Source organism: Globicephala melas, chromosome X, assembly GCF_963455315.2.
Source record: "Globicephala melas chromosome X, mGloMel1.2, whole genome shotgun sequence".
Classification (NCBI taxonomy): Eukaryota; Metazoa; Chordata; class Mammalia; order Artiodactyla; family Delphinidae; genus Globicephala; species Globicephala melas.
In genome coordinates this window covers 23,671,834-23,697,619 of record NC_083335.1, presented here as the reverse complement: position 1 = coordinate 23,697,619, position 25,786 = coordinate 23,671,834, and the positions used below count along the sequence as shown (strand labels likewise).

The following is a 25,786-nucleotide window of genomic DNA, read 5'->3' as shown; positions in this document are numbered from 1 at the left end:
TGCGCCACCAGGGAAGCCCCATGTACACATTTTTGTGTGGACATAGATTTTCAGTTTTCTGGGATAAATGCTCACAAGTAAGATTGCTGGTTTTTATGGCAAATGTGTGTATGGTTTTAATTTTTTAAATTTTTTATCAAAATAATCTATATATAACGTTGAATAAGTTTAAGGTATACAATGTGCTGATTTGATATTTAAGGTATACAGTGTGCTGATTTGATACATTTATATATTGCAAATATGATTACCATAGTAGCTTTAGCTGACACTTCTGTTCCGTTACATAATTATCATTTCTTTTTTTTGTGGTGAGCTGTATGGTTTTTAGAAGAAACTGCTAAACTCTTTACCAGAGTAAAGATATAGCTGAGACTACCTTACATTGTTCAACCAAATACTTCAAGTTTTTAAAAATTAATTTTTTTGGAGTGTAGTTGCTTTACAATGTTATGTTAGTTTCTACTGTACAGCAAAGTGAATCAGCTATACATATACATATATCCCCTCTTTTGGATTTCCTTCCCATTTAGGTCACCACACTGCATTAAGTAGAGTTGATTTTTTTTTTAAAGCTAGATATTTCTTTGACTGTTTTGCCATAAAGATACAAGCTTTGTTTCCTATTTCCTGTATAAATAGGAGACAAATACAGTATTCTGAGTGTAGATGTCAATTGTCAGTGTCTTAATTTATAAAATTACATTTTAAAAGATATCAATAGTTATGTTGTATAGTATGCTTGTTCACTAGAAAGGTGTTCTCAAGTGATTGATAAAATCTTGTTAATGTTTGATACAAGAGACGCTTGATAAAAGGGTTTAAATTTAAATTTTTTTATCGTGGTAAAAAACCCCGTAAAGTTTACCATCTTAACCATTTTTAGGTGGACAGCTCAGCAGTGTTAAGTAAATTGACATTGCTGTGAAACTGATCTCCAGAACTTTTTCATCTTGCAGTTCTGAAACTCTGTACCCATTAAACACCTTCCCCTTTCCTGCCCCCCCACCAAAATGTGGTAACTACCATTCTGCTTTCTGTTTCTATGAATTTGATACTTTAGATAGCTCATGTAAGTGGGATTGCACAGTATTTGTTTTTTGTGACTAACTGGCTTATTTCATTTACAATAATGTCTTGAAGGTTCATCCATGTTGTAGCGTGTGACAGGACTTCCTCTTTTGTTAAGGATGAGTAATATTCCAATGTATGTATATGCCCTATTTTGTTCATCCATTCAGCTGTTAATGGACATGTGGGTTGCTTCCACCTCTTGGCTACTGTGAATTTGCTGCTATGAATACGGTTGTGCAGATATCTCTTAGAGACGCAGCTTTCAAATATTTGGGATATATACCTGGAAGTGGAGATTTGCTGGATTATACGGCAGTTCTACTTAAAAAATTTTGAGGTACCTCCATACTGTTTTCCATTGCAGTCGCACAATTTTACAATCCTACCAACAGTGCACAAGTGTTCAATTTTTTCCACATCCTTGCAGGCACTTGTTGTTATGTCCTTTTTATTCTAGCCATCCCAGAGGGTGTGAAGTGGTATTTCATTGTAGTTTTGATTTGGTTTCAATTCAAGTGCTTTGTCCCTTTTAAATTTGTGTTATTTGATTTTTTTGTTGTTGAGTTGTAGGAATTCTTTGTATATTCTGGATATTAACCTCTAATCAGGTATGATTTGCAAATCTTTTCTCCCATTCTGTAGGTTGCCTTTCACTCTGGTGGTTGTGTCCTTTGTTGTGTAAAAGTTTTGATGTAGTCCCATTTGTCTGTTTGTGCTTTTGGTGTCATATCCAAGAAATCATTGCCACGTCCAGTGTTATGAAGCTCTTCCCCTAAGTTTTATTCTATGAGTTTTATAGTTTTAGGTCTTACATTTAGATCTTTAATCCATTTTGAATTAATTTTTGTATATGGTATGAGATAATGAATGATCCGACTTCATTCTTTTGCTTGTGGATATCCAGTTTTCGCAGCAGCATTTTTTTGAAGAGAAACCCCATGGAGTGGTCTTGGCACCTTTGTCAAAAATCATTTGAATGTGTATTCAAGGGTTTATTTCTGGCCTCTCCATTCTATTTCGTTGGTCTGTATGTCTGTCTTTTTATTTTTTAATTAATTTTATTTTTGGCTGTGTTGGGTCTTTTGTTGCTGCATGTGGGCTTTCTTTAGTTGCAGCGAGCAGGGGCTACTCTTCATTGCAGTGCGCGGGCTTCTCATTGTGGTGGCTTCTCTTGTTGTGGAGCACGGGCTCTAGGCGCATAGGCTCAGTAGTTGTGGCTGAGCCTACGTGCCTTGTGGCACACTGACTCCGTAGTTGTGGCTTGTGGGCTCTAGAGCGCAGGCTCAGTAGTTGTGGCTCATTGGCTTCGTTGCTCCGCGGCATGTGGGGTCTTCCCAGACCAGGGATCAAACCCGTGTCCCCTGCATTGGCAGGCAGATTCTTAACCACTGTGCCACCAGGGAAGCCCTGTATGTCTGTCTTTATGCTGGTATTGCACCTTTGTGATATGTTTTGAAGTCAGAAAGTGTGTTTCCTCCAACTTTGTTCCTTTTTTCCTAAACTGTTTTGGTTATTTGGAGTCCGTTGAATTTTATGAGGAATTTTTCCATTTATTTGTGACTTCTTTAATTTCATTCAGCAGTGTTTTATAAATTTCAGTGTTTTATAAACACTCAAATTTTATAAATTTGAGTCTTCCACCTGTTTGGTTAGGTTTGTTCCTAAATATTCTTTTTGGTGCTATTGTAAATGGAATGGTTTCCTTTTTGGATTGTTTGTTTTTAGTGTATAGAAGCACAACTGACTTTTGTGTGTTGACTTTATATCCTGCAACTTTGCTGAATTTGTTTATTGTAACAGTTTTTTTGGTGGTGGGGGTGAAATCTTTAGAGTGTTCTATGTATAAGACTATATCATCCGTGAACAGAGATAATTTTGCTTCTTTTTTTCTGATATGGGTGGCTTTTATTTCTTTTTCTTGCCTAATTGTTTTGGATAGGACTTCCAGTACCATGTTGAATAGCAGTGGAGAGAGAGAGCATCATTGCTTGTTCCTGATCTTAGAGGGAAAGCTTTTAGTCTTTTACCATTAGGTACGATATTAGCTGCGGGCTTTTCATAAGTGTTCTTTATTATGTTGAGGTATTTCCTTCATTGTCTAGTTTGTTGAGTGTTTTTATCATGAAAAAGTGTTGAATCTTTATTTATTTATTTATGGCTGCGTTGGGTCTTTGTTGCTGTGCGTGGGCTTTCTCTAGTTGTGGTGAGCGGGGGCTACTCTTCCTTGCGGTGCGCGGGCTTCTCATTGTGGTGGCTTCTCTTGTTGAGGAGCACGAGCTCTAGGTGCGTGGGCTTCAGTAGTTGTGGCACACAGGCTCGGTAGTTGTGGCACATGCATTTAGTTGCTCTGCGGCATGTGGGATCTTCCTGGACCAGGGCGTGGACCTGTGTCCCCTGCATTGGCAGGCGGATTCTTAACCACTGTGCCACCAGGGAAGTCCCAAGGTGTTGAATCTTATCAAACGCTTTCTCTGTATCAGTTGAGGTGATCGTGAGGCGTTTTTGCCTTTCATTCTGTTAATGTGTACATTACAGTAATTGATTTTCATGTGCTGAACCAGCCTTCCATTCGGGGAATAAATCCTACTTTGGTCATGGTGTATAATAACTTTTAATATGCTATTGAATTTGGTTTGCTAATATTTTGTTGAGGATATTTGTATTGGTGTTCATCAGGGATATTGGTCTGTCGTTTTTTGTAGTGTCTTTATCTGGCTTAAGTTTAGTTTTTAAAAAGTAATTTACATGTTTTAATCTTTATTTAGGCAAGCTTAAGTTTAGAGAGAATTAAAATAATTTTGGAGTACAACATATATGTGACTCTCCTGTCATTGTCATTGTGTGGAATTACCAGCCTTTTAGATTTGAAATGAGAACTTGGAAGTGCCTATACTGTGTTCATAAACTTTATTGTGAAAACATGATTTCTGAACTTTAATATGACTATAATTCAAGCCTGTGAATTGTGTACTGTGGATGTTAGTAGGAAGATTAGTGGTTTATATCAAGTGGATGCGAATGCTAGGTATTTTAATAAAGTGTTACCTAATCAGACGTGGAAGGGACAAGAAATATTAAATATAGGACTTCCCTGGTGGTCCAGTGGTTAAGACTCCACGCTTCCACTGCAGGGATTGTGCAATCCCTGGCTGGGGAACTAAGAGCCACATGCCACGTGGTGCAGCCAAAAAAAAAGTATTAAATATGTAGCATGTATGTTCTGTTTGCTGCCATAATAAAATGAATAAAAAATACTGTGCTTGGTAGTAGTAACTGCAGTTCTAAATTTTAGATTAAAATTTCTCACTGTCCTCTATAAAGTGATTTATTTTACACTTTATTAACCGAATTGTATCTAAGTTACAGTTGTGTCTCCATCTTCATGTGAGTTATTAATAAACACTCAAGATTTCATTTAGATACTTTTTAGTGCCTTGAATAAATGTGAAAGTGTTTTTGGTGTAATCAGTCTGAGAGTATGTGAAATAAAAATTTGGATTTCCCTCAAAATCTGGGCGGGATTATCCTGTCTTCATCAACTTTGTTATGAAATCTGCCTTGATAACCGCTATTGATTGAAATCTGCCAGTGAGCCAGTGGTGCCCAGCACGAAGTGGATTTGATGGTAATGATGCACTGTGCTTATATCATGCTGTATACCATTTACAAGTGTTAACACATGAAATTAGCTCGTTGTTGTAAATTTGATTTTCAGATCTAGACATTCATTTATACTAGCTAATTTTGTCTCACCTCTGAAATATCGAAAGCCACTACACCCAGTAGTAATTGCTGCTGTTTACTCATGTCTTAACATACAGAAAGTTATGTCAGTGGGGCACATACATACTTTAAATTATTGCAGAAGGCTAACTTCAGAGTATGATATTCAAGTATAAGTGAGATGAAGAGTGAACATTGACAGTACTTCAAAAAATGATTCATGATTTAGCTGTTGACCTTGCAGACTGAGGTATGATTATGTATTTATTTATTTTTGGCTGCGTTGGGTCTTTGTTGCTGCGCATGGGCTTTCTCTAGTTGCGGCGAGCGGGGGCTACTCTTCATTGCGGTGTGTGGGCTTCTCATTGCGGTGGCTTCTCTTGTTGCGGAGCGTGGGCTCTAGGCGCGTGGGCTTCAGTAGTTGTGGCTCAAGGGCTCAGGAGTTGTGGCTCACGGGCTCTAGAGTACAGATTCAGTAGTTGTGGCGCACGGGCTTAGTTGCTCCACGTCATGTGGGATCTTCCTGGACCAGGGCTTGAACCCTTGTCCCCTGCATTGGCAGGCAGATTCTTAGCCACTGCGCCACCAGGGAAGTCCTGAGGTATGATATTTGATAGTATGTGATAAATATTTACCTGTTTTGATATTTATTTTGCGATAGGGCCAGATAATGTCTAGTCAACAGCAGCTGGTTAGGCAAACTGGGGAAGTAGCAGACTTGGAATTAGATAGTTTATATATGTCCACTGTATCAGGTATGATATGGTATCCAGTGTCTAGCAGCAGTCAGTGTCAGTATGGTAGACAGATGAGAGGAGGACAGTATTGTGGCATTTGGATTAGGGCAACTGGAGAGACACAGGGAGACTTTTTAGGGTAGGTTTAGGGGCAGGATTCCAGTTCCTGGGATGGAGCTGGTAGATACATTACAGCAAGAACAAGGCAGAGTGTTGATCCTTGGATGACTAAGGCACAGGGTACGACTGAGTACAGAGTGATAGAGTAGTGGGTCTGCAGGAATAAGGCAGAAGCCTTTTCTTATCTCCCCCCTTTTCCCCCCTCCTCAAAATGGTAGCACTTTGTGCATGTGAAGTTAACGATGGAGTGCTAGATTTTCTACAGAAATCAGAACTGATGGTCGAGAACTGGGGCAAGCTGCGTAGGTTGGGCCAGGTGATCCTAATTGTGGTTAGTACTTGAGTCACATTTGGAAAGTATTGGGGAATGTGGGTAGACAAGAAAATAAGGAAGATTGCTGAGCATATACTATCATACATTTAAAAATAGGAGGGGAACAGGTGGATGTTTCCAGTTCTATCTGGCTTAGTTTCTGGCAGTGTATAGTGATGCCAGATGTGTGTAGACTGTGCCCCAGCTTGCTCCTTCCCCTCTTCCTGCAAGTAAAAGTTGTTTTTGAAGTGTTGTGGCATTAGGTGTGTTCACTTTGTCTACTTAGTTATTTTAGAAAGTTTTTTTTTACTTTTGGCCTTCCCTTTCTTCTGTATATTATTTTTTAAGTTTGTAAGGGCAGATATTTGACCTCCCCTACCGTTAGTTAGGAAATGTAGACAGGATTATTAATTCTTTTACGTATTTAGATTTCTTCTAGTCCTGCCTTCTCCAGATTACCTATTCCTGCACTAGAGCAGGTGCTCCCATTAGAAATTCTTTAGGACTCCTTCCTAGTTTGTGGAAAGGAAAATACATTTGCAAATGATTTATGTGGTAGGTGTAATGTGAGTATGCTATCAAGAAACACTTAGGTTAAAATTGTGTTGCTGGCCTGAATATACATGATCATTGTTTGATTTGTCATTCTTTTCACCCTGTTGTTTACTTAGAAGACTATTAGCAGAAATTAGGGAGATAAACAGAGGGAGGAAACATATCTTTTTGAGCAAGGAGAAATCTTTTTTAAAAGGCTTTTTTCATTTCTTGCCCTACCTATGTACTCAAAGTTGCCATGTATCATTTGACATAAGGAATGATAGTGACTTTCCTGTTTTGAGTAAATAACTCCAGGAACTAGTCTCCCTTTTCTTTCACAGTCTCATCCTAAATGACAGACTTCTGTCTGCTATCTCCTAAGAAAGTAGATAAGCCAATAAAAGGAACATACCTTTGGGTCTTGTCGGGAGTTCATATGAAAGTTTCTGTTCCCTGCTAATCTTGAGTAGGTGAACATAATAAAGATATTTTATGATAGAACTCAGTTTCTTTTTGTAGATGTGTAACTTTTTGACATTATGTATCTGAAATATGAATAGATCAGGTTTTAGCAGCAGAGATAGTTTTGTAGTTCCTCTCAGTTCAGATTTTAAGAGAAGACATTGAAAAATAAATATCCACCCTCATAATTTACTTTTTTTCTTACTAACGATAACATCGTAATTAAAAATTTAAAAATCAACCACATTTTCACCACTCTGATATGTTAACTGTTTTCCTTTGTTTTCTTTTTGGTTAATATTGTATCCTAATATAAGGCTTTAAACTTAATCAAACTTTACCCATGTTGCTACACAGTCATCATATGTAGTTTCAGTGTATGAATATGAATTACATTTTTGTACCGTAAGTTAATCCATGGCTGGGCATTTAAGTAGTTCCTATTTTTAAGTGTTTGCATTATAATGATGGTGGCATTTCAGAAGGGTATATACGTTTCCAAGATGTGATCCTTATAGATAGAAGAACGTAACCCTTTTGGGCTAGTGTTAAGATAAGGGTGTGACGTGTGGTATATGTGCTGAATTTGCTAGCTTTTAGCAGTTGACTATTTCTGCATTTTTAGGGAAAGAATTAATACACCAGCTACTTTAAGTGCTTCCCCCACTCCCCAATAACGTGTGAGTTCTGAGGGACCTTGTTAGTTTTGTAGTTTTTTATTTTCTATCTTGAAACCACTTGGGATTGAATTAAAGGAACTTTGAAACAATCATTCTTCTATAAAAGAAATCAGAATTACCTTAAGTTTTTAAAACAATATCAAAGAAAAACGGGTTGTTTTTTGTGTATTTTTACTTTTTTGGCGGTGGGTGGATAATTTTAATCAAGTCATTTTTTGGAGTTAAGGATGCAAACATAATTATATATATTTAGTATATATTTGTGTTTATGTGCTAGAGTAGTAGGTATCCAACAGGTTTTCAGCAGTGGAAGAAGAAAGTTTTTTTGTTACTGAATTAGTTAACTCGGGATCTAAACTGAGTAACAGGCCCTAAACATAAATTCATTATAGATAACTTGAAAAGTATGGTGATCAAATTTCAGCTTTTAGATCTCTGTTTATATCAAAAGCATTACTGCTGAGAGCGTTTACTTGAATTTAAGGTATAGAATTAAAATATATATAATCACCTATTTTTAATTTTAATAAATCTTTAATGGCAGTGTATTACACACTTGAGCCTAAGGAAGTGGTTTTACTTTAAAGTATGTTATTCAACCTATCGATAAATGTGTTTGCTTAGTTTTCAGTAAGGAGAAGCAGAAGCTAGTTGTTATTGGATGTATTTTTTCCCAAAAGGGAAATAGTGATTGAGAGTTAAAGCAAATTTTATTTCTGTGCTTTATCCTCCAAAGCTGTTGGAATGTTAACTCTCTTATAGTAGTTATAGAGAATTGGTACAAATGCTAAAAATCTCAGAGCTTTTCTTTGACATTAGGTGAGAGCTCCACCTTGTGATCTTTGAGCATATTTCTTAAAAATTAATAACCTACATACAGTAGGCCAGAAATGGTGTGGTGAGTTTGATTATTAAACTTATACTTTTATTTGAGCATTATGTATTCTTACAGTTTGGGGATTCCCAACTTAGGTCAAATGGCATTAAGTACATTTAAAGACCTTGTTTGTGAATTTTTTAATGAAAATCTTTGGGGGAAGCAAATTGTATTTATGTATAGCTGTAGACATTTAAAATAAAAAGGGAAAAATTCGAAGTTCTTCCTGCAGATAAAGTTTATATTCTTGAAGAAAAAAAACCGCAGACCAATGCTAACATATCCATCATTCCCCCTACCTCTTTAAATTACACAACAACTTTAATATATATAAATTTTTTGAGCTATGAAGAACTGTTTTGGTGGCAAATTGGTTATTTAGAGCATGATTACAGTAGTAAAAACTCAAGATACATGGAATTTAATATTATGTTTAATAATAGGTTGCATTAGAGGAAGGTGCCTTTTCCTAGAAATATATTTTCACATTTACTGTTACAGGTAGTTCCATAAGGGCAAGGATCATTGCTCTCCTGTTCACTACTGTATGCCCAGTGCCCACTGCTGCATTTGGCACATGGTAGATACTTTTACTTGGTTGGATGGATTTTTAATATTTAGAAACTTTTAAAAACAGGTGTTTCACTGGGATAGGGAGTTGGCTAGTTTAATAATTTTTTCTAAACCTATCAGACCCTGGCATGATATTTCTTTTTAAAATACAGACACCTTGTCTGGGAGACTCACATCTTTATAAATTCTATTTTTCTTTTGTGTTTTCTTTGGTTTCTAATTACCAAGTACATGTTAGTATAGCCGTACTTTGAGAAAAATAAGTTGACCTGGCAAGACTTCTTGTACACTAGAAATTAATTCTGTGCTATTTAGAGGAATGTAGTATATCATACAGTACCTGTTTTATTTAGTGCTCTCTGCTTTTCAGAGCTGATTCATTCTTTATGTCCTTTAGTAGAATACATTTATGAACTATCTTTAAAGTCTGCTTAAAAACTGTATATTTAAGGAATGCATCAAGTTTGGTTTTATAAAATGCTTAGAGAGAGAGGGGAGGGGACAGGTAGGCAGACAGACACAGCAAGCTCTTTATTTCCATCTTGCCATCTAGATGACCTGATGTGTTGGTTAGAACTTATTATCTCTGTACCTCTCCAGCTCACTTAAAAAAACAAAATTGTTCTCTTTTTAAAAAACAGTTTTCTTTTTTAAATTAGTTGGGATTTTTAGGAGGCTAGAGTGTATCCTACATGTGATGATGGCAAGTCTCAGAACTCTGATATACTACTTAGATAATTCCTTAGGTTACAATAAAAAAAAACCAAATTAACAATTAGTGGTCTTGGAGGGGAACAATCCTGGGACCGTGATTTAGTGTGAGAAGACTATACTAACAGTGATATCTAAATAAATATTTTACAATATGAGCATTCTTCAGAAAAAAAGAAACTCAAAGTGGTGGTATAGACAACCCTTGATTAGGGCTTAATTTGTATATTATTGATTCTTGTTTCTCCTCTTCATTATTTTGCTATTCATAGTAGCTTAATTAGAGTGAGCAAGGAAATGCAGTGTTTTGAACTTTTGTATGTTAATTATATTAAAAAATTTTTAAAAAATTATATATTAGTAGCCATTTATGATGTTTTTTCAAGATTTAAACTTAATGGAAAAATTGAATGATCAGTTTCTTGTATAAAGTTTACTCTGCTGGAAGAGACCATTAGAAGTTCATCACTATGTGATATTTGAATATTTATTATTAATTGGATATGTTTAGTCTTTAGGTGGCCACCAAGTATGAGATTTGCTTGGAAATAAAAGCATAAAATTTTAAAAGAAAGTTATACATAAGATTCAGAGCTTCAAACCCAGTCTGTTTTCTCTTTTTTGTTATAGATTTGTCATTTGCTTTTAGGTCACTCTCTTGTTTAGGAACTGCATCTTCCTATGGCCAAACTTACTTTGGTCACAAATGGCATTCATCTGTTGTCCATATGACATTATTGGTATTTAAATTGATTATAAGTTCCTTGAGGGAATGGATCAGAGCTAACATTTTTTCCCCTTTCCTGTTCAACGCAGATGGTATTATCATGAAGTGTAGTTATTTATTAATAAGCCACGCTTTTGGACCGTATGTTTCTTCTATGGTAGAAGAACCTGTTTTTAAAGTATTTTAAAATTATATCTTAGATTTTTTTTATTAGCTCCTTTTAACTATACTGTACATCATAAGCAGAAAGCTATAGAATTTTCAGGCGTCTTGTATTATGGTTTAAACTTGTCATAAAGATTTTAGGATGAGTAAAAGTCTCATTCTGTTCCTAGTTAGGGTATCTGTCTTTTTAAGCAAGGCTGGAGAATCATAACAAATTAAAAAAAATAATTGTAGTAGAAGCTTCTTTCTTTGTATTTGTTGTTACTGTCGTGGGGCTACAACAGTTTTAACAAATCCGTATCTAGAAAAAGCAGAAATCCTTATTTACTAAAACACATTAGCAGACACTTGGAAATTTAGTTTTGGGGTAGATATCCTTCCCAATATTTTTGGCGTGTTTATAATAAATATGGCGTTCTCCCCGCCCCCCGCCCCCTGTCCCTTTTAAAGGAATTGTTTGTCTTAGAAGAAAGAAGCAAACCATCATTTTACCCACGTAAATATATGAATATATTTCTGACATTGGGGCGTCCCAGAAGATGATAAAGAAATGATAGCAGCTCCAGAAATACCAACTGATTTTAATCTACTTCAGTAAGTATATTATGATAATCTCTAAATACTCATTTTTTCCACAAAATGGGAACTGTATTAACTTCAGTTAAAGTTACTTCTGCTTGAGAAGATATAATGTTTCAGTATAAAATAGCATGCATACTTGGAAATAGTTTATATCAATGCTTACTGAGTTCTGTAACAGTAATTCCATGCCTTTTTTTGTAGTATATTTTATAATTTAGATCCTGGAAAATTTATTATTTTTGCTGTTCAGTTCTTTGAGTCCATACTTGGTTTTACAATAGCAACTGTTTTGAAGGGAGTGTCATGAAATTCTTAAAACGTTAAGTGTTCTCATTAGTAAGGAATATATACCATGCAATACTATTTAGGATGTAATGTCAGATTTCTGTTTAAAATCAAATGACAGGCTAAAACAAATGTAGGAGGGTAGGACATGCTTTCCTTTTTTTTTTTAACCCCCCAGAAACAAATTATATGCTAATTGGTCCATAAAGTGACTTCAGCATAGCTATTTTCTTTACCCTTGTCTTAAAAGCTACTGTACTCCTTATTGAGCTTTTATTCTCATTACTCTTTGGTGTTTTGATGTAGGAAAGAATTTGAGCTGCTATATGCAGCAGTGGTTTTCATACAAAGCTCCAGTTTCATGAGGTACCTAAGTGAAGAGTGAACCTTTAAACTGCTCGTGGACCCCCATTAACTTTACGCACACATATACCACATATTAGGGTCTTTATAAGACTTGATTTAAAAACAGAGTCTGGTTGCTAAAAATTTTGAAAACAGCAGATATCCTTGTACATAATGGTGGCCAGTGTCTGCTTTTGATGTTTTTTTTAATTTTTTTTATTTTTTTTAAATTTTTTTTGATGTTTTATAGATTTTCATTTTTTAAATAATTTTATTATTTTCAGAGTGCTAAGGGTCTGTTGGGATATTGCCAATATTTCAAAGTATGATTTTTTAATGTGATTTTAATCCCAGTTTATATTGACTCTACTTTTAGATTCTTGAGGAAAATTTCTTGTTTTTGTTTGAGGGAGGATATGGGATAGTCTGAGAAAAAAATTAATTTTTGGTTTGACTACTATAAAATTATCTTATGAAATTTCTCAAATACATTAATACAGTAGAGGTAATTTAAAAGGTTTGCGTTATAAGCTAGACTGTTGACCATTAGAATATCTCGAGTAATTAGAGCCTGAAATAGGATAATGGATAAGAGGGAATCGATGTTGTGGAGGTAGAATAGACAGTATTTGATTGGGTATGTGAGGTGGGGGCAGGGTAAAGAGAAAGGAGTGGAAGATTCAGTCGTGTGATGGATGGCTCATGAAGTTTCCAGCCACTAAAAGGTGAACCCAGTATACCCCATAAACATATTAGCATATGTTAATTTCACCTAGGATAGGTTTTTGTTGTTCTTTTGATCTTAAAAACAGAAGGAAGCATTAGAGAAAGACAGACTCACAAGAATATTTCTTCTCTGGTTGGGGATATTTTAGACTCTTATTACCCCATTTACTCACTTCAGTTTTCTTCAGAAGGTTTTCCAGTTAGTAATTAAGCCTCTAGTGGCTCATTCTTTTAGTTGGGATAGCCTGGAGATGAGGATTAAGAATGTAATTGAGGCTTTGATTACTCTTTGGCCATCAGAATATTGGCAAAGACTAGTGATTGCAGACTTATAGCATTTACTGAGCTCTCTAAGAGAGCTAGTGTCCCACAGATATCTTGGGGAAGAAAGAAGATTACTTACACACCAAGATGTTTAAAACCATTTTCAAAAATTTTTTTGCAAAGCCATATAGGCATGTGGGAAGATTATTGATGACAACAGTATCCTTAAGATGTAAGAGGCATGAGTTTCAAGGTTAATATTAAGTAGTCATTCAGTTTTGAGTGCATTAACTATGGGAAATGGTGTTTATTACAGGCTCTTTTCCTCGCAACATTATAGGACATAGTTAGGATTGCCACTATCTTCAATACATTGTTTAAATAACTTTGTAGGTAAGTGCTATAAATAGTAATTTTTTCCCCCTGATAGCATCTTAACCATTATTTTAGATTTATAAAGTATTCCTAACTCACAGCCTCTGGACAACTGGTTATTATAACAATAAAAATGGAAATAGAAGAAATCTAGTTAGAGAAGACTAGCTTTAGAAAGATAGTCTTTCACTTTGATTCTATTTATTTTAAACAAAACTGACAATAGTTTTACACATTTAAAATGGTAAAACCTTTATCTTTTATGTGTGTTGTTCAGTTCTAAAATCCATTGTGACCCAAATATTGATACTGGGTATGCCTTGCCTTAAGCATTTAAGTGTGGGTCTGTTACTACTATTTAGATAGATAGACCCATGTTTACATATATAGGAAGCATCACACATGTGTATTTAAATTGGTTTGCTTCCATTTTGCCTTAGAAAATCCAGATTATACAAAGCACCCCTCCTACTCCAAAATGAGGGACAGTTTCTTAGAACTATATAAATCTATATTTTAGAGATTAAAGAGACTTCAGAGATTTCATTCTTTCCTGCATAAACATTGTTTGTAGATGAGAAGATTGAGTGGTTGTCAGTTGTCCAAGATCACAGTTTTCCTAGTACCGTATTAACTAGAACCAGTTTTCTTGACTATAGCTCAACAGCTTTTTGCTTCATAAAGGATTTTGATCAATTAGCACACTTCCCTACCCTGTTGATTTAGTTTGTAAAAATGTTTTACGTATATTCTTTCAGAAATACATGTTTTGTATAGTTACACTTAGATTATGAATATTTTTGTGTTATATAGGAAAGGTCATAAGATCCTTAATATTGCTAAAATTCCCTAATAAAGATTATCTCATACCTAGTGCTAAAATACAGTTTTACCTGAACACCATGGTCTTTGAATCAGAAAATGAAACCAGCCATTCCAGTAGAACACCACGTTTCCTAGAGTTAAAAGTTTGAGAGCCCCTGGTTTTGTTTTTATGCTTTGGTTAAAAATTAACAAAATAAAAACATGCTTAGACATTTGTGTTTTAGATTAATGTTTTTGTGTTATATAATTTTAAATGTTTGGTAATATGCTACGATATGTTGCTTTGGGAAAGCATCTTAATTACATTTAATGCTAATATAGTTTTGTAATGAGTTAACCAAGCCTTTCTTTTAGAAAATATGGCAAAATTTAGAAACTCCATCTACATTTCTAAGGAAGATTTTAAATAATTGCTTATCTTTTTGTCATAGGGAGTCAGAAACACATTTTTCTTCTGACACAGATTTTGAAGACATTGAAGGAAAAAACCAAAAGCAAGGCAAAGGAAAAGTATGTATAGAATATGTGTCTTTATTTTGGTTCTTACGGTCATAAATATACATATATGAATAAATATAATTATATACTATATATAGTTGTTTTAGTTATGTCTCAGATGTTGTTGTCTTTTAAAAATGCTTTTTTCCCCTGACTGGTATGGCAAGCTTTTGAACACTTCTACTACTATAAAGTTGAAATTAATACGTCATTGTTTCTAGTAGTTTATTTTATAAAGCATAGTATGCTAAGCAAAATGTGATACTCTGTTGGCTTTATTTTTATTTGTACATGAGTAGTCCAATGTAAAGCAAATCAGTAAATTTCTTATTCTAAAGTACCCTAAAAATGTAACCTACAAGCGTTTAAGTCTAATGGGTTACTGTTGACAGTGACTCTTTATAAGTAATGTCAAGGATAAAAACTAACAAAGTTCTGAGTCAATAGAATGCAAGTTTAGAGTATGAGTGGGTAGCCTGAGAGGTGTGGGTAACTTAGTGAATGGTTAAATCGTTTTGCTATTTTGGAAAGTACATTTGACTCCGTGCATGTGTAAATACATTGTGCAAAAGATGACTTGCTTTTGTTCAGCATTTTCTTTGCCAAAATGAATTTTGGATTTATATTTTCTCATGACACATTTACTTTTTTTTTCTCTTTTTTTTTTTTTGATGATTCTCTTATTTTTATTGGGGTATAGTTGTTTTACAATGTTGTGTTAGTTTCTACTGTACAGCGAAGTGGAGTTCCCTGTGTATACAGCAAGTTCTTAGTAGTTATCTGTTTTATACATATGTGTATATATGTCAATCCACATTTACTTTTAAAAAGTCTAAATAATGCAGAAATGTACAATGAGCAAAGTAAAAATTTCCCATTTTAAATATGTAAACATTTTTGATGAACATACACATGTATATAAAAATGCACATAGAATTTTACTTAAATGGAATCATACTGTGCAAACTGTTTCATTTGCTTTTAAAACTTAATGACATGTTGTCAGCAGCTTTCCTATCAGTGAATTTTTCCTGTCTGTAATTTTTAATGGTGTCATAGGATCCCATTTTATGTATGGAACATAATTTATTTAACTAGTCCTTGGAATATCTTTTTAGAGTGCACATAATCCATGTGTTTCATAATTTCGTATGCATTCTTAGTCCCTTAAAAAGTGGTAGTTTGGCGGAGGGGAGAGAATGTGAATGAATACAAATGTTAACTCATGACTATCCAAAGACAGCCATAATTCTAGTGGGTAGTATATGCTTATTCATTAGAAAACCACTTTTCCTTGTTCTGCAGTCATCTTTCAAAACAGAAACTCTGCTTTTGGCTTTAATTTGCAAGCTGGGATAAGACTTATAGTGGCATCTGAATAGAGTAGCCACTGTTGTGAGTGAGGTATTAGGCATCAGATCAATGATTTATTATAACAATAATAATGTTTTGACCCTATACTATGTATGTTCCATGCAGTGTGCTAATAATTTTACATGTTATCTAATTTAATATTTGAACAGCCCTGTAGATTAGAAAACTTAATTTTTGTAGATAGGAAACTGAGGTCTAGAGAAGCTTAGTCATTAAGGATTTGAGCCCACATCTGTTGAAAGGTGGTATACTCTTAATCCACTATAGTATACTACCTCATAGTCTTTTTTTAAAAATAAATTTTATTTATTTATTTTTGGCTGTGTTGGGTCTTCATTGCTGTGCATGGACTTTCTCCAGTTGCGGCGAGCATGGGCTACTCTTTGTTGTGGTGCACGGGCATCGCAGTGGTTTCTCTTGTTGCAGAGCACGGGCTCTAGGCACGTGGCCTTCAGTAGTTGTGGCTCTTGGGCTCAGTAGTTGTGGCTTGTGGGCTCTAGAGTGCAGGCTCAGTAGTTGTGGTGCACGGGCTTAGTTGCTCCGCAGCATATGGGATCTTCCTGGACCAGGGATTGAACCCGTGTCCCCTGCATTGGCAGGCGGATTCTTAGCCACTGCGCCACCAGGGAAGCCCCTGAAGTAGTTCCTAAGAGTAGGGTGGTTTTAGATTCTTGAAGAAGGAGAAAAGACCCTTTATGGAACAAAGTATAGAAACATACAGACTGTCAGTGGAAGTAAATTTGTAGATCTGGCTATAGATCAGGGATCTGCAAACTATGGCCTGTTTTTGTACTGCCCACGAGTTAAGAATGGTATTTACAGTTTTAAAGGATAGTGAAAATAAAGAATATGTGACAGAGACAGTATGTGGCCTGCAGAGCCTTAAAATATTTACTATCTGGTACTTTACAGAAAGTTTGCTGACTGTTGCTCTAGATCATAGAAATGGGTAGACCTAAAAGAGACCCTCGAAATCATCTATTCTAACCTGTAAAGATATTGATACAACTCTGGCATTTTAGAAATGAGGACTCTGAGTTGGGGAATGACTTTTTTTTAATAATAAGGTATAAATGCTGTTGGAGGTGTTTTATATCTGAGGCATGTAGGCAGCCTATTCACTGATTTATGAAGTCCCTCCACCCAATGTTAACTTTCTTATAAAGGGGCTTCATTTCCATAGTGTTCGTTAATTGAACTTTCATGATAAATAAGTGTTGGAGGGAAGGCCCAGAACAAGAAAGAGGTTGATATACCTATTCATACTGTTTAGAATTCCTTTGTCAATGCACTGCAGTGATTTATAAGACTAACAATAGACATCAAGTTAAAATGTTGAACTCATTACGAGTTACTTATTTCATAGAGTTTTGTTATTCTTGCTGCCCACTACAGTCTGCACCCTAAAGCACAATCCTATGAAGTAGGCACTTTTGTTTTTTTTTTTACTTTTATCCTCATTTTACAAGTTAGAAAATCTCTCTGAAGCACAGTGTGGTTAAGTAACTTGCCCAAGATCACTCAGCTAACAGGAATAGAAATTTGGGACTTAGGCAGTCTGTCAGTCTACAGAGACTGTGCTCCTAACTGCAGTGTCACATGAGGTATATGGTAGTATAAGTTAAAAAAATTGATACCACAAAGAGCCTGTCACAACCATATCATTTTATTATGACGCACGTGTATGGCAGTCCCCTTTAGGTCAGGTTTAAGTGTTTTATAATTATGCACGCTATCAGCTGCTCCTGCTGTAGCTTTATTTTGAACTCTCAAGGATAAGGATATAACTTAAGCAACTTGTATTTTTATGCAGACTTGTAAAAAAGCCAAAAAAGGCCCAGGAGAAAAGGGCAAAGGTGGAAATGGAGGAGGAAAACCTCCTTCTGGTCCAAACCGAATGAATGGTCATCACCAGCAGAATGGAGTGGAAAACATGATGTTGTTTGAAGTTGTTAAAATGGGCAAGAGTGCTATGCAGGTAATGTTTATTGTGTTCTTCCTGGTTCATTTGTACATTTTGAACTTAAGTGAATTATATAAAATATATCCCTGATTTTTCTAATTGTGTTTAAAAATTTTTTAATACTGCGTATTAGAAAAAAGCAACAAACTAGTCAGAAAACAAGGGATCTGTCTATTCAGACATAAGACCTTTAAGCTGTGTCTTGAGTCATTTTCTGCTGCATTATTTTCTTTTAATGGCATATAATAAAAAATATGTCAAAAAATATGCTGATGTAAACCCTGACTGTGACATTTCAATTTCCTTTGAGTTTATATAGTGGCTGTTAAAACATGAAGTTCTTTGCACATACAGAATTCTTGGCTGAGTGACCTAATGTAATCACTGTCCACTTTAGTGAATTCTTTTGATCACTGTTGTCTATTACAAATTTTATTACTTGTGCTGTTTCTTACCAGAGGAGTACAGAGTTGGAGTCATATTCATGTTAAATCATCCTAAATTTGTTTCTTCATAATTTTATGACAGTAGAAGCATTTCAGCTTTACACTGGAGGCTAAACCCATATGGTTTTTAAAAATTGAATCAACACTATACTCAATATACACGCTTAATGAAATTATTATTTAATTTATAAAAGCTATAGGGAATAGTTTTTTTCCTTCATGGAATTAACTTTCATCTACAAAAGGTGCACATGGATGGTTTAGGGAAGGCTAGTCATTAAACTTTGTTATTAATGAATAACTGAAATGTAAATCTTGATTATAAATATGCATTTATCTAAATATGTATGGTTTTGTAAATAAATTTTAAAATATCAATTGGAACTAATAAGGCACATTTTTTACACGTAAAATGAAAAAGAATTGTTAGCTTTTGAACTATCACCAATTGTATAGTGCAACGTATTTTCTTAAATTCAAATTCACTGTCACTTATCCATATATGGTTAGCTTTCATAGGGTTGTGATTAGGATGTGGATTTTATTTCTTGTTTAATGTTTTAAATGATTATTTTGTGTACACATTTGAAAGAAATAATGTCTTATTATATTACTGTGCTATGGTTTATTTAGTCATTTCCTAATTTAAAAAATTATCCTCCTCTCTGGTTACCATTTTGGGTTAATTTTATTGAAGGGATAAATTATCTCTGTTAAATTGTATACCATTTCATTACTTTCCTTTTTATATTTATATTATACTTTTCTCTATAATATTTTGTTCTAAGTGGTTAAATGCATTATTTTTTTTCTAATATCTTATCATTTTTGTTAACATCAGAAATCTCAACTTATATCCGCAGCTAATTAGGCTATTCTATTTTTGTCTGGTCTGTAGGGTTTTTTTTTTTTTAACTTTTTGGCTCATCAGAATTTTTTAATAGAAAATGTGAGGGCTTAGCTTTATATTTCTTTTTGTTAATGGTATCTCAGTGTTTAAAGAGTGAACATTTTTCTTATTTTTGTGTTGCTTATGGTTTGTCATATGTTAAGATTGTACCTCTATGCCATTTGTTTTTCTATTTCTAAGTGTGATTTCCCGCTTAAAAGCAGTATATCCACAGTATCTCTCCATTGATTTCCCTGAATCATCTCTCCACCTCCAGTTTGTTTTGTGTACTCCCACTTGTGTTATCTTTCTAACACCAAATTTGATCAAGGAAGTCTCCTGTTTACAAACTTCTAAGAGTTCTTCCTTATCTAAAAGTTCCACCCCAGATTTCCTTATGGCATACTTGCTGTTCTCTAGCTGCCATATGTTCTCTGCCCCTAGACCTTTCTTTTTGTTTTTCTTACTGCCTGGAATAGTCTTATTTTTCTCCCTTCCATATCACAGGATTGACTAATTCAAATGTCACTCTTTTTTGGGGAAACATTTTTGGACTCTTATCTCCTTCTCCCCTTGAATGTATTTCTTATTCTTCTCTTTCCAGTATAGCACTTAGTATATTGTATTATAGTTATGCACATGTCTGTATTTGCTTCTAGATTGTTAATTCCTTGATTGGGGACTGTGTATTACTCATTTTTTTGTATCCCCAGGATATCCCTATTTCGGTGATTATGAGTGAGAGTGAATAAGTACAAGACTCACTGTTGGTTTTAAAATAGTTCTTAAATTTTAAGAAAGAAGAAATCATGCATGTGCCCCTAGTTCTATTAGATAATAGATGTTGAATTTTATTGAATGAGTTTTTAGTATATTATTTGATGATTAAAAATTTTAAATATATTTCATTGTGATAGCTTATATTAGTTTTACTATTTGTATTTTATTTGTATTTATTACAGCAGCCTTATGTAAACTCTAGTATAAACTCTTCTTGATCTTCAAGAATAACTTTTTGATGTGATGTGATTTTTTTGTAAGATTTCATTAAATATTTTTGTATCTTTATTGATGAGAATAGCCCTTGTTCTAGTTATCTATTGCTGCATAACAAACCACCCCAAACTCAGTGATGTAAAAGAACAACCATTTTATTATGCTTAGTGATTCTGTGGATCTAGAATTCAGACAGAGGTAAATAGGGATGTCTCTTCTGTGCTTCCATCCATGATGGCTGGGGTCTTAGCTGAGATAGCTTGAATGCCTGGAGGTGACAAAAGCAGTTATGGACTATAATAATCTGGAGACTTCTTTATTCATGTTTGGTACCTAGTCAGTAGTGATTTGAAGGCTGGGCTCAGCTGGAACTGTTACCTGGAGTACCTACAAATGGTCCTTCCACGTGGCTTTGGCTTCTTACAGTATGGCTTCTGAGTTTGGAGAGACTATCCTGAGAGGAAGTATCTAGTTCTGTAGTGCTGCAAGAACCCAATGCAGAAGTTGAATAGCCTTCTATGACCTAATCTTGGAAGCATCATTTCTGCTGCACTCTGTTCTGGAGAAGGGGACATAGACCTCACTTCTTTTTGGGGAGCAATGTCAAACAACTTGGGGCCATGTTTTAAAACTCCCGTATCACATAATATATTCTCTTGATACTGCCCATATCATATTTGGGGATCATCTTAGAAACATTTCTTTCATAAATTGAGTTGGTTCACATACACAAGCTGCTATAAAATATAGAAAAGGACTGAAATCTAGAAATTAAGCAACATTTTAGAATATGTCCAGTAAATCTCTATGAGCCAGGTTATTCTTAAATAATATTTTCTTTTTCTTTTCTTTTTCATGTGATCATATTATCTTTTTTGTACATCAAATTGTACATATTTTATTCATTCAGTTCATACCCAAATTCCGTATTTATTGGTATATAACTTAAAACATTTTCCCTCCTGACTTTTCATTTTTTATATTAGCTGTAATTTATCATCTTAATTTTTAAAATTTTGTTTATTTAAAATTTTCTTTATCTGTTTTGTGGTTTCCTCTTTTGTCCATGAAGGAATAAAGTGCTGCTTTTATTTTTTAGTTCTGTTTTTTAAAAAAATTGCTATATTGAAATATACTTCACAAACCATAAAATTCACCCTTTTAAAGTGTAAATTCAATGAATTTTAGTATTGGTACATTCACAGAGTTGTGCAGCCATAACCACAATCTAATTTTAGAATTTTTTCAATACCCCAGAAAGAAACCTCGTGCCCATTAGCAGTCACTTTCTCCTCACCTGCCCCCAAGTCTAGGCAACCATGAATCTACTTTCTATAAATTTGCCTATTCTGGACATTTCATATAAACGAGGTCATATAAATATATGGTCATTTTTGAGTGGCTTCTTTGACTTAGCGTGTTTTTAAGGTTCATCCATGGTGTGGCATGTATTATAACTTCATTCTTTTTTATTGCCAAATAACATTCCATTGTATGGATATGCCATGCTTTATTTATCCATTCATCCCTTGATGTATCTGTGGTTTGTTTCCACTTTTTGGCTGTTGTGAATAATGCTGTTATGAGTATTATTGTACAAATTTTTGTTTGGACATACGTTTTCATTTCTCTTGGGTAATAAAATAAATACCTAGGAGTTGAGTTCCAGGGTCATTTAATTCTTTAGCTTTTTGAGGAGCTGCCAAACTGTTTTTACAAAGTGGCAGCACCATTTTACTTTTTTACGAGCAGTGTTTTAGCATTCCATTTCTCCAAATTCTTGCCAGCATTTATTATTGTCTGTACTTTTTATTATAGCCATCTTAGTGGGAGTGAAGTGGTATCTTATTGTGGTTTTGATTTCCATTTCCTTTGTGGCCAGTTACACTGAGCATCTTTGCATGTGCTAAGGGCCATTTGTATATCTTCTGTATAGAACTGTCTATCCCGATCCTTTGCCTATATTTTTAATTGGGTTATTTGGCTTTTTAAAATTATTGAATTGTAGTTCTTTATATTTTCTGGGCACAAGTTCCGTATCAGATATATGATTTGCAAATATTTTCTCCCATTCTGTGGGTTGTCTTTTCACTTCCTTGATGGAGTCCTTTCAAGAATAAAGTCTTAATTTTGAATAAGTCAAATTTATTTTTTCTTTTGTCTCTTGTGCTTTTGGTCTAATATATAAGAAGGGTTTGCCTAACTCAATGGTTATGAAGATTTACTTCTGTGTTTCATAGGTTTAACTCTTACATTTAGGTATTTGATTGTGTATGATGTGAGAGAGGGTCCAGCTTCATTCTTTTGCATACAGATATCCAGTTGTCCCAGCACCATTTGTTGAAAAGACTAGTCTTTTGCTATTGAATTGGGTTGGCATCCTTGTCAAAAATCAAATGACCATCAATCTAAGGGTTTATTACTGGACTCTCAGTTTTATTCCATTAATCTACGTATCTGTCCTTATGCCAGTACTCTACTGTCTTGATTACTGTAGCTTTGTAGTAGGCTTTAATATCATGAAGTGTGAGTCCTTCAACTTTGTTCTTTTTTCAAGACTGTTGACTATTCTGGATACCTTGCATTACCCTAAGAATTTTAGGATCAACTTTTCAATTTCTGCTAAGAAGCCAGCTGGGATTTTGATAGGGGTTGCATTGAGTCTGTAGCTCAATTTGGAGGGTACTGTCATCTAACAATATTAAGTCTCCAGATCCATGAACTATCCTACTTTCTTTTGATGCTTATTTCTTATTAATATGGGACTATTAGTGCTCACTACAATATTTTAGTCAAATATCAGTATTTTCTAAGGTATCTATAATATCTATATAGATATCTATATAGATATCACTATATAGTGATATCTATAATATCACTAAGAAATTTCAGTTTATAGAATTGGGTCCCATATTTAGTTTTTAGATTCCTTTTAATGCAAAAATGAGGAAGATGGATCATTTATGTACAATCAGGTGATTAATTTACTGAATTTGATTCCATTTTATTGTTTAAATTTAACTTTAAATTTTAGTATACAAGTGTATGTATTTATTGAAATAATGTGATACCACTTAATGTTGAATCTTAACGACTTTAATCTGACTTAATTAACTCTTAGAACGTTAGAAAAAGCTAATGGTTCTTTTCCCCCTCTGCTGTAGTCGGTGGTAGATGATTGGATAGAGTCATACAAGCATGACCGAGATATAGCACTTCTTGACCTCATCAACTTTTTTATTCAGTGTTCAGGCTGTAAAGGTAAGATATTTATTTTGGAAGCAGAATGTTCTCAAATGTTCTCTTCTTTTTTGTTTCACCTAAAGATTATTAGCACTTCATGTGGAAACTAATGCCACGATACTGAGTTATTTGCATTATAACCATACAAAATGTATGTAAGGAAAAAAGAGCAAAGAACAAAGAGAGAAAGTCTGTTGAGACTGTTATATTCATATGTGAAAGTTAACTAAAAACTTGGCAATTTATAATTGTTATGTTACTTTATTAGATATATTTCCCACTTTCAGCATCTGGTTTTAGGAGCAAAGAAATGGGTTAAGAATGGAGGAGGAAGATAATGAAGAGATACAGGTTCAAGTGGCAGGGAATTGTAGAGTGTAGGGAGTTAAAAAGTGCCCTGAATAACAGTAAGTAAGTAAGTAAGTAGGTAAGTAAGTAACTAAGTAAGTAAACTAAGGAATTGGTGACATTTACAGGTTTTTTTCCCTAAAAGGTAGAGAAACTGGAGTGGGGAGCGGGGTCTTTTTTAAAGTGTTTATACTTTATTTTAAAAGATTTTGAAGTAAGAGTAGGGAAAATATAAAATGTCTTCCCTGAGACAAAAACATGTAGTACACACATTTGGCCAGGGAGACAAAATTGTGTAAGTTGGGGAGTCATACATCCTGATCTGGATCAGTAAATGAGTTAGTCAAGATCATGGGCAGGTTCTGATTTATTCTGTGTCTCCCTAATACTTGGCCCATCCTTGAAATTCTAGAAGATGCACAGGCTAATAAATGTTACAGAGTTTTCCAAGGGTATTACATTTTTTTAATGAAAATGGCACCAAAAACATGGGCATTAGAAGTTAGGAGGAGGGAAGATTGCCTAAAAGTAGATCTAAAGAATTAAGGTGCTAAAGAATGACTGATTTAATAAACAAATCTGAAAAGAGATCCCAGAAAACAATTTACTTATGTCTACTCCTTTAATTCTACGAAACGTCTTTAAACATCCTGTCATTGGAATTGGAAAACAAGTAACATTTTAAGAACTGATGCATTTTATGAGGTCGATCACAACTTTCAGTGCAGTCTACATATTAAATGTTATATATGTGAGGCCTGATAGACAAATTTATTAACTTATTGGGTCTATGGTCTTCATAATGCCATTAATATGGCCATTTTTTAGAAATTTTAATGTCTTTTAGAGTGCAGAGTTGCCTAGTTTACTTCTTAGCTAAAGGTAGCTATAAATCAGTATTAGAAAATTCTACTGAATCTGCTCAGAGGAAGTGTTATAGTAATGACAGTATGATGAACCAGATTAACTCTTTAGAAAATGAGATATGTTGATATTATTTTTTTTTGTCTATGTCCATCCCATCTTTCTGGAGTAGAAGGGCACAAGTACCTGTTTGTGGTGTTATGTAATCAAGGGCAATGTCCTTTCTCCTTAGATTCTTTGAAAATGGAAGGTTGATTGCAGAACAAGTGAACAGGTGCCAGAAATAATTTAATGATTTGAAATTCTAATTTTTATATTCAGTCTTACCTATTATACCATAGTTTGATCAGTTTTAGTTTCCTAACTAGGCTTCTGAATTGCAGTTTTAAAACAAAGCCGTAGTCAGAGCATTTCCCTTTATCAGATACATTCCTTTTCTGGCATCACTGTATTTATAAATCAGGAGCTTGCCCATTAAACATTTGGACATACCTTGTCACAAACAAGGTTGTGAAAATTTTTAAAAATTGAAGGTGTTGAAAACTTAGGTAGATTTAAACACTGCTATAATATTTATTTTAGAAGCAAGGAAGCTCCATAAAGAGGAATTTACCATGTAATCAAAGTTAAGGTCATTAAGTACTTACAAAACATACTCAAAAATATTTTGGTAGAATTCTTTTATAAATGAATTAGAAACATGCTTAAGTGTATACAGTGTACCTTTTCCTGTGGATTTAGGACTGTTATTATGAGCATCAGTTATTTTACTGTAGTTATGCCTTCTGAAGTATTGAGGTATGTGGAGAGATGTTTGGCCCTACACTGAATGGCTCCAGACTGCTCTGTGGTTGGTGATTCTGTGGCCAGTTGTTTCCTTCTTTCTTTCCTGGTCAGCTGTCACTTTTCAGTTTACCAGTTTTTAAAGCAGTCTTGCTTCATGTCCCCCACACTTTTAAGGCAGTGGGAGCTGGCCTGATGTCCTGATGGCTCCTTTATACCTGCCTCAGGAGTTATTATATGCATGGAGTTTGTGACAGCTATTTTGTTTTCTGCTTATATTT

At 34.4% G+C, this 25,786-nt stretch overlaps 1 protein-coding gene across 6 annotated transcripts in view; it reads left to right on the top strand.

Moving 5' to 3' along the window:
- The window catches only part of STAG2 (STAG2 cohesin complex component), a 116,173-nt gene that overhangs the window by 29,718 nt on the left and 60,669 nt on the right, over window positions 1–25,786 (top strand). For all 6 annotated transcript variants that reach the window (XM_060292090.1, XM_060292091.1, XM_060292086.1 and 3 more), the window contains 4 exons: window positions 11,150–11,293; window positions 14,533–14,611; window positions 17,787–17,951; window positions 23,432–23,528. In XM_060292090.1, coding sequence (XP_060148073.1) covers window positions 11,250–11,293; window positions 14,533–14,611; window positions 17,787–17,951; window positions 23,432–23,528 — 385 coding nt within the window. In that variant the 5' untranslated portion in view covers window positions 11,150–11,249. The remainder of the gene's footprint in view (window positions 1–11,149; window positions 11,294–14,532; window positions 14,612–17,786; window positions 17,952–23,431; window positions 23,529–25,786) is intronic.